Source organism: Moschus berezovskii, chromosome X (genome assembly GCF_049115385.1).
Source record: "Moschus berezovskii isolate FMDL1 chromosome X, NW_MosBer_1.0, whole genome shotgun sequence".
In the NCBI taxonomy this organism is placed as follows: Eukaryota; Metazoa; Chordata; class Mammalia; order Artiodactyla; family Moschidae; genus Moschus; species Moschus berezovskii.
The window spans coordinates 142,969,194-142,985,018 of NC_142488.1; the positions used below are offsets into that span (position 1 = coordinate 142,969,194).

General features: G+C 40.5%; 1 protein-coding gene across 4 annotated transcripts in view; it reads right to left on the reverse strand.

The window, feature by feature from the left end:
* Positions 1-15,825, reverse strand: part of CD99L2 (CD99 molecule like 2) — a 114,566-nt gene that overhangs the window by 23,436 nt on the left and 75,305 nt on the right. For 3 of the 4 annotated variants that reach the window (XM_055393862.2, XM_055393860.2, XM_088833916.1), the window contains 3 exons: positions 10,647-10,709; positions 774-842; positions 567-656 (listed from right to left, as the gene is read on the reverse strand). In XM_055393862.2, coding sequence (XP_055249837.1) covers positions 567-656; positions 774-842; positions 10,647-10,709 — 222 coding nt within the window. Of the gene's footprint in view, positions 1-566; positions 657-773; positions 843-5,193; positions 5,255-10,646; positions 10,710-15,825 lie in introns of all 4 variants that reach the window. The other variant, XM_088833917.1, reaches the window with a different exon arrangement.

Genomic DNA, 15,825 nt, shown 5'->3' on the forward strand with positions numbered 1-15,825 from the left:
TCAAAAAAATGATACTAATCAATGATCTGAAAATTCTATTAAAATATTCTTCCCCTTACAACAGCATATCTATTATGAGGCCAGATCTCCTTCAGATACACAGCCATAACAACATATCACAAATGAATCCAGCAGGAAATAGGAGAATCTAGCTCTTCTACTAAGATACACATTATAGAAATCTGCAAAAGCGTATAATGATGTGATGCCACTTTTCCTCACTAAGTTGTCTTTTTATCTTGCCATAGTTACTTCTCATAAAATGTGCTATTTATGTTAACATGTGTGTTTATTGCTGTTCATGTTTAATTAATTTTTCTGGTTTTAGGTTTAATATAAGATGATAAATATCAATAGATGTTACCCACATCTCAATAGAGATCCTCAATAACTTGGTTAAGTTCTGAGACCAAAATGCTTGTCAGCCACTGCTGTCAGGTCCTGCTGGGCCTTGAAGTCCCCCAGCCCTGCCAGGCCAGGAGGAGTAGTTCTGTGGTCTGTTGTACTTAAGGAGCTATACCCTGACCAGGGAGCAACAGTGCTGGCCTGGGCCAACTTGGACTCACCTCCTCCTCCCACACTTGGCTTTTTGTGGTCATGATCATTTTGATCATCCAAGGCATCAGCCAAGTTAAAATAATCTTCTACAGGGGGCCCTACAACATAAACGAGAAAGTCAGTTGGTTAAATCATAGGTAGCTCATTTGGACACCACCCCACAGCGAGCTCCATGGAATCCATCTTTTGTGCCCTGCTCAGAACAGCCGTGTTACCTGCAGGCTTTGCTGGAGCTCTGGTCGCTCCGGGTCTCCTGGTTGTGGTGGTGACATGATCCCATCTCTCTAAAAGGGGGAAAAGAGACAGCAAGAGGAGCACATTTAGCAACAACACACAGCAGCCATGGTATGGTCAGGAAGTCACAGCATGAGCTCAGCACTCCTGGTCCTTGAGTCCCCTCCAAGGTCTCTGAGGATGACCAAGAGATGTAGCAAGGTTCAGATGAAATGAGTTCTGCTCGCCTTTCTTCAGAGGATGGGTGGTGAGATGGATGTGATCCCACAATTGATTAATCTGCTGATTAGTGGAGCTGGGACTTGAGCCCACATCTACAGGAGATGACCACATGCTTCAGGGGGTTACAGAGCTTGAGCACAACCCCTGAGAGCTCCAAGCCTTGGTTTCTACCACTCTTAACCTTGTACCGTAGTCACAGATAACACCACACAGAAGTGAAGTGACATTACGTTCCCAGTTGATATGGAAGTGTCTCATAAACTGAAAGTGGTTATAACACCAACAAAATATTTTATATAAGTGGGGTCACTGCTGTAATACTAGGTCTTTCAGCTCAACCATATTCCTTTAAAATTATGGACTTATTTTCACATCAATTACATGATATGCCATGCATAATTTTCCAATACTTTATTTCCTGAAGCAACAAGACTATGCTGTTTAAAAATAGAATAAGATTAAAATAATGAAACCAAAAAAGAGACTATGCTGTAACTGTTCCTACAACTGGAGGTAGTAGAAAGAAATGAAATTTAAGCAATGGGAGAGGCAGAGATGAAACAGGTTTAGTTTCATACACAGGAATCACTCAATCATTAATCAACTACTCAGAAAAAACACAGCAATAATAGATACTAGTTGAAAGTAAAAGGATTGATAAAGATATACCATGCAAACAGCAACCTATGAGAGCTGTAAGAGTGATACTATTATCAAATAAAATAGTTCTTAAGACAAAAATTGTTACAAGAGTCAAAGATTAACATTTTATAATGATGAAAGGATAAACACAGCAATAAGACATAAAATTTTAAACACATGTGCACCTTACAATAGAGTCCCCAAAATATACGAAGCAAAACATGACAAAATTGAAGGGAACATAAGACAGTTCAACAATAATAGTTGGAGATCTCAATATAATCCTTTCAATCAGAGATAGAACAAAAGCAAAATACAAGATTTGAGTTCTGCTTCATTGACTATGCCAAAGCCTTTGTGTGGATCACAATAGACTGTGGAACATTCTGAAAGAGATGGGAATCCCAGACCACCTGACCTGCCTCTTGAGAAACCTGTATACAGGTCAGGAAGCAACAGTTAGAACTGGACATGGAACAACAGACTGGTTCCAAATAGGAAAAGGAGTACGTCAAGGTTGTATATTGTCACCCTGCTTATTTAACTTATATGCAGAGTACATCATGAGGAACGCTGGGCTGGAAGAAGCACAAGCTGGAATCAAGATTGCCGGGAGAAATATCAATAACCTCAGATAAGCTGATGACACCATCCTCATGGCAGAAAGTGAAGAGGAACTCAAAAGCCTCTTGATGAAAGTGAAAGAGGAGAGTGAAAATGTTGGCTTGAAGCTCAACATTCAGTAAATGAAGATCATGGCATCTGGTTACATCACTTCCTGTGAAATAGATGGGGAAACAGTGGAAACAGTGTCAGACTTTATTTCTTGGGGCTCCAAAATCACTGCAGATGCTGACTGCAGCCAGGAAATTAAAAGACGCTTACTCCTTGGAAGGAAAGTTATGACCAACCTAGATAGCATATTAAAAAGCAGAGACATTACTTTGCCAACCAAGGTCCGTCTAGTCAAGGCTATGGTTTTTCCCGTGGTCATGTATGGATGTGAGAGTTGGACTGTGAAGAAAGCAGATAGCTGAAGAATTGATGCTTTTGAACTGTGGTGCTGGAGAAGACTCTTAAGAGTCCCTTGGACTGCAAGGAGATCCAACCAGTCCATTCTAAAGGAGATCAGTCCTGGTTGTTCATTGGAGGGACTGATGCTGAAGCTGAAATTTGGCCACCTCATGCAGCAAGCTGACTCACTGGAACAGAGTCTGATGCTGGGAAGGATTGGGGGTGGGAGGAGACGGGGACGACAGAGAATGAGATGGCTGGATGGCATCACTGACTCGATGGACATGAGTTTGAGTGAACTCCGGGAGTTGGTGATGGACAGGGAGGCCTGGTGTGCTGTGATTCATGGGGTTGCAAAGAGTCGGACATGACTGAGCGACTGAACTGAACTGATAAATCAACCAGATCTACCAGACATCTATAGAACACATTCCCTCAAGCAGGAAATACATTCTACTCAATTGCACATGGGACATTCTCCAAGACAGACCACATGCTAGGCTTCAAAACACATCTCAATATAGTTTAAGTCTGAAATCATACAAATTGTGTTCTCCAACCGCAATGGAATGAAAACAGAAATCATTAACAGAAGGCCATTTGAAAAATTTCCAGTTATATGGAAATTACACAGTACACTTCTAATAACAATGGGTCAAAGAAGAACTCACAAAGGAAATCATAAAATACACTGGGATGAATGAAAATAAAAACATAACATGCTAAAACTTACATCTTATGAAAGTAAACCATTGAAAAAATGAAAAGACAACCTACTGAATGAGAGAAAATATTCACAAATGATTTGATCAATAAGGGATTAACATACAAATATATAAACAACTCATACAGCTCAACAGCAGAACAACAATCAACCTGATTAAAAAATAGGCAGAAAAACTGAATAGACTTTTTTTTCCCAAAAGAGGAATGTAGATGGCCAATAGACACATGAAAAGAGACACATCACTAATCATCAGGCAAATGCCAATCAAAACCATAGTGATTACTCTCACATCTGTCAGAACGGCTATCATCAAAAAGACCACAAAAAACTGTTGGCAAGAATGTGAAGAAAAGGGAACCCGTGTGCACTGCTGCTGGAATGTAAATTGGGGCAGCTGCTACGGAAAATAGTATGGAGGCTTCTCAAAAATCAAAAAATAGAACTACTATATGATCCAGCAATTTCACTCCTGTGTATATTTCAAAAAGAAAAACCCAAAACACTAATTCAAAAAAATACATGCACAGCAATGTTCATCAGTTCAGTTCAGTTGCTCAGTTGTGTCCGACCCCATGAATCACAGCACACCAGGCCTCCCTGTCCATCACCAACTCCCAGAGTTCACCCAAACTCATGTCCATCGAGTCGGTGATGCCAGCCAACCATCTCTTTCTCTGTCATCCCCGTCTCCTCCTGCCCCCAATCCCTCCCAGCATCAGAGTCTTTTCCAGTGAGTCAACTCGTCGCATGAGGTGGCCAAAGTATTGCAGTTTCAGCTTCAGCATCAGCCCTTCTAATGAACACCCAGGATTGATCTCCTTTAGAATGGACTGGTTGGATCTCCTTGCAGTATAAGGGACTCTCAAGAGTCTTCTCCAACACCACAGTTCAAAAGCATCAATTCTTTGGCGATCAGCTTTCTTCACAGTCTAACTCTCACATCCATACATGACCACGGGAAAAACCATAGCCTTGACTAGACGGACCTTTGTTGGCAAAGTAATGTCTCTGCTTTTCAATATACTATCTAGGTTGGTCATAACTTTCCTTCCAAGGAGTAAGCGTCTTTTAATTTCATGGCTGCAATCAGCATCCGCAGTGATTTTGGAGCCCCCAAAAATAAAGTCTGACACTGTTTCCACTGTTTCCCCATCTATTTCCCATGAAGTGATGGGACCAGATGCCATGATCTTCGTTTTCTGAATGTTGAGCTTCAAGCCAACCTTTTCACTCTCCTCTTTCACTTTCATCAAGAGGCTTTTGAGTTCCTCTTCACTTTCTGCCATGAGGATGGTGTCATCAGCTTATCTGAGGTTATTTATATTTCTCCCGGCAATCTTGATTCCAGCTTGTGCTTCTTCCAGCCCAGCGTTCCTCATGATGTACTCTGCATATAAATTAAACAAGCAGGGTGACAATATACAACCTTGACGTACTCCTTTTCCTATTTGGAACCAGTCTATTGTTCCATGTCCAGTTCTAACTGTTGCTTCCTGACCTGCATACAGGTTTCTCAAGAGGCAGGTGGTGCTGATGGTAAAGAACCTGCCTGCCAGTGCAGGAGACATAAGAGATGCAGGTTTGATCCCAGGGTCAGGAAGATCCTCTGGAGTAGGAAATGGCAACCCACTCCAGTATTATTGCCATGACAGAGGAGCCCGGCAGGCTACAGTTTATAAGGCTGCAAAGAGTCAGACACCACTGAAGCCAACTTAGCACACACATAGTTAGGAAAGAGAAATGACATTACTGAAACCACTATTTGTGCAATATTCAGAAAAGCAATTGTGACTTACGTATTATTAGCTTAAAATCCATGATTCATACGGCTCTTGTATAAAAAAATATTTCTTCCAGCTTGAAAAAAACACAGATGTTAAGGGTTTATTTGGGACTCTAATTTCTGTTCAATTAATCTACATGTCTATCCTTAAGCCATGCCATGGCGTCATGATCATGATGGCTTTGTGGAACTCTACCCTACTACTCCCAGTTTCTGGAGGATCCTGGTTTCTCTGAAGAACTACAGGTGCCAGTTCAAGAGTATATGTTCCTTATATGTCTAGGGAACCAGCTGCTCTGTCAGAGCCTGAGCCTGTGGTGATGCAGAGCATGATGTTGGATTTGTGTACTTTTCAAGACACCATTAACTTCAGATTTTCTCATTGTGAGCCTTTAAAAGGGATTTATTATCAGCAACAATTGAGATGAGCAAAGTCTAGCTATTTATCAAGGAATTAGAAGAGTAGGCCAAGGTCATCAAAGCAGTGAGCTCCTAAAATAAAGTCATCTGTTTCTGTGAAGCCTCGCTCAAAATGACAAACTTAACAAGGATTCTCTGATGCTCAGTGAATGTGGCCAGCAACACTGCACTCCTGCTGGGAGTGCCTCTTTGTAAGGTGTGCCACAACCAAACAGTCAATAAGCTGGGCCGCTTCCCCTGGGTGTGGCTCTACGACAGTGCCAATGGCATTTGGAGAAAATCGGGGTACTCATAAGAAGGTTGATTTGGCAAAAGAAAAAGTGGGTCCCCCTGTGAGACAACTGCACACAGAGAGAAAAAGGGCGAGATGAGGGAAGCGAGTGTAAAGACAGGGGAAAGGGAGGGGCAAAATTCTGAAACCAACATGGTGAACCCTGAAAGTGTTACTCCAAGTGAAAGAAGCCAAATTTAAGTCTACACATTATATGACTCCACTGACATGTCCCAGAACAAGGAAATGCAGGGAGACAGGAGGGAAATTGGTGGTTGCCAGGGGCTCTAGGGGAGGGGAACAATCAAGGAATCAGAGGGCACTAAGGGAAGGGAACAAGGTTTCTTCTAAGGTGATAAAATGCTCTAAAATTGACTATAGTGATGGATGCACAACTGTGTGAATACACCAGAAAACACCAAATTTTATGTTTTAAATAGGTGAGTTATATGGTATGGGAATTACCTCTAAACAAAGCTTTAAAAAATATTCCTGGAGCTTCCCCTTGTACTTATAATAAAGTGGTCACCATATTTGCTAACACCCTAAATGATCCAGCCCCTGCCAACTGCTCCTCCTTTTCTCCAACATTGTCCATACTCTAGCCACACAGGCCATCTTCTAGGCCCCACACTCAATGAGGTTCTTTGCTGCCTCACAGCTCTTAGACCTGATCCCTTGACCTTGAAGGCTCTATCCTTGCTCCAGCATATCACCTTTCCTGCGAGAGGCCTCTACTGCTTAAAGTCATCACACCTATTTTTGGCCCTCCCTGTCCCATCACCCTGTTGCATCTGCCTCAGTGCACTCCATAACATCTGAAATTGTTATATGTACTGTGTCCTTCTGGAGAAAAGAGCTCCCTGAAGGCAACGACCTAGTCCATGTAGCATGCCCAGCTCCTGTGGAAGTGCCTGGCAACAAGCAAGCACCCAGTAAACATTGTTCAATATGGATGAATGGATGTCACATACAAATACCCTGACCGAGGTGTCAGGGACTCTTTCAATAAGAAATACACAATGGAAAAAGGAGAAATATTCTCCAACTGGAAAAACAACTAAGCCAAGGAGAGACGGATGGGCCTCTCTCTCTGAAACCTCAGTCACATGAGAAGCAAGCTAAGATAGAAAAAAAGGATGGAGGAGTGACCTGGTTTTGAAGGATGCCATTCCACCAAAGACACATGTTCTGGTGGTTCTATGGGTCCCAGATACACTGGCTAATGGGTGCTGATGAAGATCAGATGGACTGGCACACAAGTGAGAAAGGGACAGAAATATTAAAAAGTCCTCCATCAGGAAATTAACAAACTTACAAATTGGGGGTGTTTTTACGTGTACTATTGGAGAAGGCAATGGCACCCCACTCCAGTACTCTTGCCTGGAAAATCCCATGGACAGAGGAGCCTGGTAGGCTGCCGTCTATGGGATCGCACAGAGTCGGACACGACTGAAGTGACTTAGCTTAGCTTACATGTACTATGCTTGTTTTGTTGTTTTGTCGTGTTTGGTTTTGGAGATGTTAAACGATTTCATTAAAACCATCACTGTTATTTACTATGTTGATTTTCCTGGGAATCTAAAAGGCCACCTGCATGTATAAGACTATGGAAATGCTTGAAAGGCCTGAGAATGCTCAAGGCTCACACCATACACAAAACTATAAATCTCTTAGAAGTTCATTTTTAGGTATATGGCCCATTTTGAGTTAATGTTTGTATAAGGTGTGAGGCAGGGGTCCAAATTCACTTTTTGTATGTGGATATCCAACTGTCCCAATACCACTTATTGAAGAGAACATTCCTTCCCCCACTGAACAGTCTCAGCACCTTGGTCAAAATTCAACTGGCCACAGATATAATAGTTCATCTCTAGACTCTCAATTCTATTACATTGAGTCATGTCTACCTTTGTGATAAATACCACCCTATCTTGATTACTGCAGCTTTGTAGTGAGCTCTGAAATTTGGAAGTCTGAGTCCTCTAACATCTTTTTCAAGACAGTTTTGACTACCCTGGGTTTCTTGAATTTGCATATGCATTTTAGGATCAGCCTATTTCTGAAAAAATTCTATCTGGAGGTTAGATGGGAATTATGTTGACTTTGTTGATCAGTTTAAGTAGGTGTACATTCATCATATATGCTTGACTTTTACACCAGAGGCCCAGCCACAGTAAGTCCGTCCAATGAAATCAAATAACAATAATAATGGCTGACACTGAGCACTCACCTTGTATCAAGCCCTCTGCTAAATGCTTCACAGGGGCTATCTCATTGCACTCTTACAATTATTACTAATTTATTATTATTATTAATCTCATGCAACAGATGAGGAAATGGAGGTGCAAGAAAGTCAGATAGCTCACTCAATGTAACAGTTGATAAGTGGCAGAGGCAGAGTTCAGACACACGCAGTCTAATTCCTGAGCCCCTGCCTTTCTCAATCCTGAATATACAAGGAGACCTTTCATACTCATTAGAAAAATAAGACAAGCAACCTGGCAGAAAAATGGGGGAAGCATATGAACAGACAATTCAAAGAGAAAAATGCAAATGGCCAAAAAATAGGATCTCTTTTGTCCATCATACTGGTAAAATGTTTTTAATTGGTAAAATCTGGTGATGATGAAGGTCTGGGGAAAAAGGTACTCATTACAGTATCAGTGGGAGTACGTGATGGCACAATCATTTTGGAAACAATTTGTCAGCATCTATTAAAGTATAAAATACATATTCCCTTTGGCCTTGTAGTTTCATTATACTTGAGAACAAAGGAAACAGACAAGAATGCTCACTTAAGTCCCATGTGTAACTGTGCAAAATAAAACAAACCACATATCTGCCAGTAAGAAGTGGCATCAATGGCCATGGCCGAAGCCATACCACTGGAATGACAGCTTCATGAAGCATACATTTGTGTATGAGATATAAAATGTAGTATGCTGAATGGTGGCCCTCAAAATGTATAGTCAAGTACTAATCTTATGAATGTGACCTTACTTGCAGATGTAATTAAGTAAAGATCTTGGGATGAGATCATTCGAGATTATCCAGGTAGATTCTAAATTCAACAAAAAGTGTCCTTATAAAAGACTGAGGGAAAGACACACACATGAAGGAGAAAGGCAAGTGAAGATGGAGACAGAGATAGGAGCCATGCAGCTGCAAGCTGAAGACCACCTGGAGCCACCAGAAGCTAGGTTTGGCAAGGAAGCATTCTTCGCCTGGAGCCTTCAAGGAGGAGTATGTTCTGCCAGCACTGTGATTTTGGATTTCTGGCCTCCAGAACTGGGAGTGAACAAATTTCTGTGGTTTTAAGTCACCCAGTCTGTGGTACTTTGTTACAACAGCCTGCAACAAAGGAAACTACCATAGAGAGCTATATTTACTCAGGTCTTCAATACATATTAATTTTGTTTTAAGTTGTGAAATATATACATATAACTGAAATGAAGCCCTATACATGTTATGTAAAACATAAAACACTGGAAAACCTATGTATATAGATGTTCGTAACAGCAGAGAAAACTAATTGGGAGCAGCATATCCCAAATTGACTTAGGCAGTTCCCTCTGGGGAATGGGAGCAGGTGTCACAGGATGAGGAGGGACCAAGGGCAATATCAGCTTTACTTTCTAAGTATTCATGCATGTTTAAAAGAATGGTTTACAGAATTGAAAGAGACACGTGTACTCCAATGTTCATCGCAGCACTGTTTACAATAGCCCAAACATGGAAGCAACCTAGATGTTCATTGGCAGACAGGTGGATAAGAAAGCTGTGGTACATATACACAATGGAGTATTACTCAGACATTAAAAAGAATACATTTGAACCAGTTCTAATGAGGTGGATGAAACTGGAGCCTATTACACAGAGTGAAGTAAGCCAGAAAGAAAAACACCAATACAGTATATTAACACATATATATGGAATTTAGAAAGATGATAATGATGACCCTATATGTAAGACAGCAAAAGAGAAACAGATGTAAAGAACAGATTTTGGACTCTGTGGGAGGAGGCGAGGGTGGGATGGTTTGAGAGAATATCATTGAAACATGTATATTATCATATGTGAAATAGATCGCCAGTCCAGGTTTGATGCATTAGACAGGGTGCTCAGGGCTGGTGCACTGGGATGATCCTGAGGGATAGAATAGGGAGAGAGGTGGGAGTGGGGTTCAGGATGGGGAACACATGTACACCCGGGGCAGATTCATGTCAATGTATGGCAAAAACCACTACAATATTGTAAAGTAATTAGCCTCCAATTAAAATAAATAAAAAGAAAAGCAAAAAAAAAGAATGGTTTAACCTTGAGAGAAAAATTTAAACTTAAAAAAATTTAAAGAGAAATTGATGATAAAGCTTAGCATTTGAAAGGTTACATGTAGACACCACATAAAGAATAGTCATTATGAAAAGATCTAAAAGGAAGAACAAATCCCTTATTCACTTCAAGGTATCTTTTTCTGAGCTAGACAAAGCTAGTCCTTGGAGGTCACTGCTGGGGTGTCACACCAGCAAGGGCTATGACTTGAGTCAGAGAAAATCCTGGATCAGTTATTACACATTTCTGGTATTCTCCACAAAGGAAACAAAGGATTTTAAATATCCAGATTTTCTTTTAAACAATTCAAATTATAATAACCATGTTATATCTGATTAAGTGAAATAGGCCACCTACTGTTTTACTTGAATGTGTATTCTAAATGGGTAGTGCATATTAAGCACTGTTATATGCATTTAATAGTCTGGTTTACTACTCACGCTTTACTGAAGAAGTTCCTTCCACTGCATCCTCCAGACGGAAACCTCCAGTGTCCCCAGATCCTGAAAATTAAAAAGAAAAAAAGATTTAAAAATGTAGCTCTCTTGGAAAGAAATAAAATAATACTAATATACTCTTGTAACTGTCACTTCCCTTTAGACAGTGTTATGAAGACAATGCCACAAAAGGAAACCAGTTGAAGCCACCCAAAGATACACTGAATTGATATCCCTCAACAAGCAATCTATTGATTCCAAAACAACAGCAAAACAAAACCAAAAAAAGCAGTCCTCAGTCCACTAGAAGACTGAAGGTTCAAGTGTATGAAAAATGAAGTATTTAATATAACCTTATAGAAAAAACTTCTTCATAGTATGACTTTTGATAATGAACCAAGTTCTTTCACCCCATCCCAACTCTAATACAAAGGCAGCTAGGACTCGCTCCCTGCCACCAACCCCAGCACCTACACCTAGGCTAATATCTGACACAGAACTAAAAAGGCCGTGCAGAAGAGTTTTTCACAAGACAATTTGTCTTCAGAAGTGGACCCACCTGCCCAACCCTGATTGCTACTGAACTTGACAGCTTTCCTTCCCTCTAGGTAGGCATGTAGTTTCCCACAGGGCATATACATTAAGTCTCAAGCAAACCACTTTGCATGTATACTGAAACTAAACAAGTAAGTAAATGGACAGTAGATTACAGAAGCCAGGTTTCTCACTGCTGGAGAGGGAGGTTACAAACGAGAGAATTAGAAAGAGATCCATATGACAGTTGACTAGAATTGGAGACATCAGTATGAATAATGTTTCACTATACATATATATATATGTGGTTACATATAGAAATATTCATAAACATGTGCATATACATGGGGTTAGTATTCAGATATACATCCCCTTGCTCTGTCAGATGGAAAGGCCTAGAAATAATAACACCCAAGAAGCAATGAACATACCTGGCACCCAGATTTTGGTTTCTAAACACAATTCTCCAATAAAAGGAACCAGACCTCCTTGGAGACATAGCTGACTCTAGAATTGGGACAGGAAATATCTAGATGAGATCTGAGCTTCTTACAGTGCTAGGAAGTACTTTTAAAAATATTTGATATTGGTGGGTATATATCAAAGGGGCACAGAACTGACAGAAAAGAGTTCTCAATGGCTAAACCTGGAAAAATTTAAAGTAGCAAAATAAAGTGGTACTGGACTATGACTCTATGTATAAAATAAATATCCATGACTCTATGCTGATATAAATGACTGAGCAAAAACATAAAAACAGAAGAATTCAAATTAATTTATGTAGACATTTCTCCTCTCCATAAGTGCTGACTCCCTTCCAAGATTATAGTATAAGGGGTGGGGAAGAGAAAAGTAAACTTACAGTGGAGAAACTAACATACACTACATCAGCCAGGTGATCAAGATTAATAGTGATGAGTTATACTGATATTATAGTCCCTGCTTTTTTTTTTTTTGGTCTTGCTGCACAGCATGTGGAGTCTTAGTTCCCTGACCAGGGATGGAACCTGTGCCCCCTGCAGTGGAAGTACAAAGTCTTAACCACTGGACCACCAGAAGTCCCAATACTATATTCCCTTGATACGATGAGAAGGGCACTAAACGTCTGTGGTCTTCCTTTCAAGGAAGGATAACTCCATAACCCCAGTATAATCACAAGGAAAAGAGCAGAAAAACTCCAATTGAGGCGCATCCGCCAAAATACTTCACTAATCAAGCGAAATGCTGGGCTGGATGAAGCACAAGCTGGAATCAAGATTGCCAGGAGAAATATCAATAACCTCAGATATGCAGATGACACCACCCTCATGGCAGTAAGAGAAGAGGAACTAAAAGAGCCTCTTGATAATAGTGAAAGAGGAGAGTGAAAAAGCTGACTTAAAACTCAACATTCAAAAAACCAAGATCATGGCATCCAGTCCCATCACTTCATGGCAAATAGATGGAGAAACAATGGAAACACCGACAGACTTTATTTTCTTAGGCTCCAGAATCACTGCACGTAGTGACTACACCATGAAATTAAAAGACTCTTGTTCCTTGGAAAAGAAGTTATGATCTACCTAGATGGCATATTAAAAAGCAGAGACATGACTGTGCTGACAAAGGTCCTTTTAGTCAAAGCTATGGTTTTTCCAGTAGTCATGTATGGATGTGAGAGTTGGACTGGAAAGCTGAGTGGTGAAGAACTGATGCTTTTGAACAATGGTGTTGGAGAAGACTCTTGAGAGTCCCTTGGACTGCAAGGAGATCAAACCAGCCAATCCTAAAGGAAACCAGTTCAGAATATGTTCACTGGAAGGACTGATGCTGAAAGTGAAGCTCTAATACTTTGGGCATGTGATAAGAAGAACTGACTCATTGGAAAAGACCCTGATGCTGGGAAAACCTGAAGGCAGGAGGAGAAGGGGAAGACAGAGGATGAGATGGTTGGATGGCATCACCGACTCAATGGACATGAGTTTGAGCAAGCTCTGGGAGTTGGTGATGGACAGGGAAGCCTGGTGTGCTGCAGTCCATGGGGTCACAAAGACAGACATGACTGAGCGACTGAACGGAACTGAATACTCCTCAAAACTTTCAAGGCTGTCAAAAACTAAGTTTGAGGAACTGGCACAGATTGAAGAACCAAAAGAGATGTAATGATGGAAATTTACGTGGTACCCTGGATCAGATCCTAGGACAGAAAAAGGACTTTAAGTAAAAAACTAAGAAAATCTGAATAGAGTATGGACTTTAATAATGGTGTATCAGTGTTGGTTCATTAACTGTGATACATGTACTGTACTAATATAAAATGTTAATAACAAGAGAAGCTACCTAGGTGTAGAGCATATGGAACCTGTTTGTATTAGCTTTGCACTGTAAATCTAAAACTGTTCTTTAAAAGTTTATTTTTAAATATATATTTCCTATAGCAAAAAAATTAAGGTAACCACTAAAAAAACAGATATAGGATGTATAACCTCTAACTCATTCAAGAATGAAAAGAAAGGTCAATACCAACAGCTAAAATTCAACAAAAGTCACCAAATGGAAAAAACAAAAATACATTAAATACAAAACATGGACTTTCCATATTGTCTAACACAAGAATATGTATAACTGTGCTAATAAAAAATGAGTGTAAATAGAGCAAATTTCCTATTGAAAGGTTGTTGCCATGAGCCATGAACGAAACTGGGATTCTTGGCCTCTGAAGAAGAAGAATTTGATCTGGGGTCAGTGACGAGGCTTGATCCCTCAGAGCTTTTGTGTAGTAAAGTTTCATTAAAGTATAAAAGAAATAGAGAAAGCTTCTGACACAGACATCAGAAGGGGGCAGAAAGAGTGCCCCTTACTAGTTTTTAGCAAGGAGTTATATACCTATTAGCAAATTAGCTGCAGGCCACTGTTGACCCACACCTCCACTGGAGACTCCTGGACACTCACAGGCAAGTCTGGCTCAGTCTCTTGTGGGGACACTGCTCCTTTATCCTGGCTCCTGGTGACACAAGGTCTTGTTTGTGCCCTCCAAGAACCTACTTTTCCAGTCCTGTGGAAGTTCTGTTATCAAATCACATTGGCTCCCAAAGTCAAATCCCCAGGGGTTCACAGTCCCTTTGCCAGATCTCCAGTGGAATGGCAAACCACTTCAGTATTCTTGCCTTGAGAACCCCATAAACAGTATGAAAAGACAAAAAGATAGGACACTGAAAAATGAACTCCCCAGGTTGGTAGATGCCCAATATAGTACTGGAGAAGAGTGGAGAAATAAGTCCAAAAAGAATGAAGAGACAGAGCCAGAGTGAAAACAACACCCAGTTGAGGATGTGACTGGTAATGGAAGTAAAGTCTGATGATGTAAAGAACAATATTGCATAGGAACCTGGAATGTTCGGTCCATGAATCAACGCAAATTGGAAGTGGTCAAACAGGAGATGGCAAGAGTGAACGTCGACATTCTAGGAATCAGCGAACTAAAATGGACCGGAATGGGTGAATTTAATTCAGATAATCATCATACCTACTACTGTGAGCAAGAATCCCTTAGAAGGAATGGTGTAGCCCTCATAGTGAACAAGAGTCCAAAATGCAGGACTTGGATGCAATCTCAAAAACAACAGAATGATTTCTGTTTCTTTCCAAGGCAAACCATTCAATATCACAGCAATCCAAGTCTATGTCCTAACCAGGAATGCTGAAGAAGCTGACGTTGAATGGTTCTATGATGTCCTATAAGACCTTCCAGCACAAACACCAAAAAAAGATGTCCTTTCCATCATAGGGGACTATAATGCAAAAGTAGGAAGTCAAGAAACACCTGGAGTAATAGGCAAGTTTGGCCTTGGAGTACAAAATGAAGCAGGGCAAAGGCTAATAGAGTTTTGCCAACAGAACACACTGTTCACAGCAAACACCATCTTCCAACAACACAAGAGATAACTATACACATAGACATCACCAGATGGTCAATACCAAAATCAGATTGATTATATTCTTTGCAGCCAAAGATGGAGAAGCTCTATACAGTCAGCAAAAACAAGACTAGGAGCTGACTGTGGCTCAGATCATGAACTCCTTATTGCCAAATTCAGACTTAAATTGAAGAAAGTGGGGAAAACCACTACACCATTCAGGTATGACCTAAATCAAATCCCTTACGATTATACAGTGGAAGTGAGAAATAGATTCAAGGGATTAGATCTGATAGAGTGCCTGATGAACTATGGACAGAGGTTCATGACACTGTACAGGAGACAGGGATCAAGACCATCCCCAAGAAAAACAAATGCAAAAAGGCAAAATGCTTGTCTGAGGAGGCCTTACAAATAGCTGAGAAAAGAAGAGAAGCAAAAGGCAAAGGAGAAAAGGAAAGATATACCCATCTGAATGCAGAGTTCTAAAGAATAGCAAGGAGAACTAAGAAACCCTTCCTCAGTGATCAGTGCCAAGAAATAGAGGAAAACAGTAGAATGGGAAAGACTAGAGATCTCTTCAAGAAAATCAGAGATACCAAGGGAATATTTCATGCAAAGATGGGCTCAATAAAGGACAGAAATAGTATGGAACTAACAGAAGCAGAAGATATTAAGAAAAGGTGGCAAGACTACACAGAAAGACTATACAAAAAATATCTTCATGACCTAGATAACCACAATGGTATCTG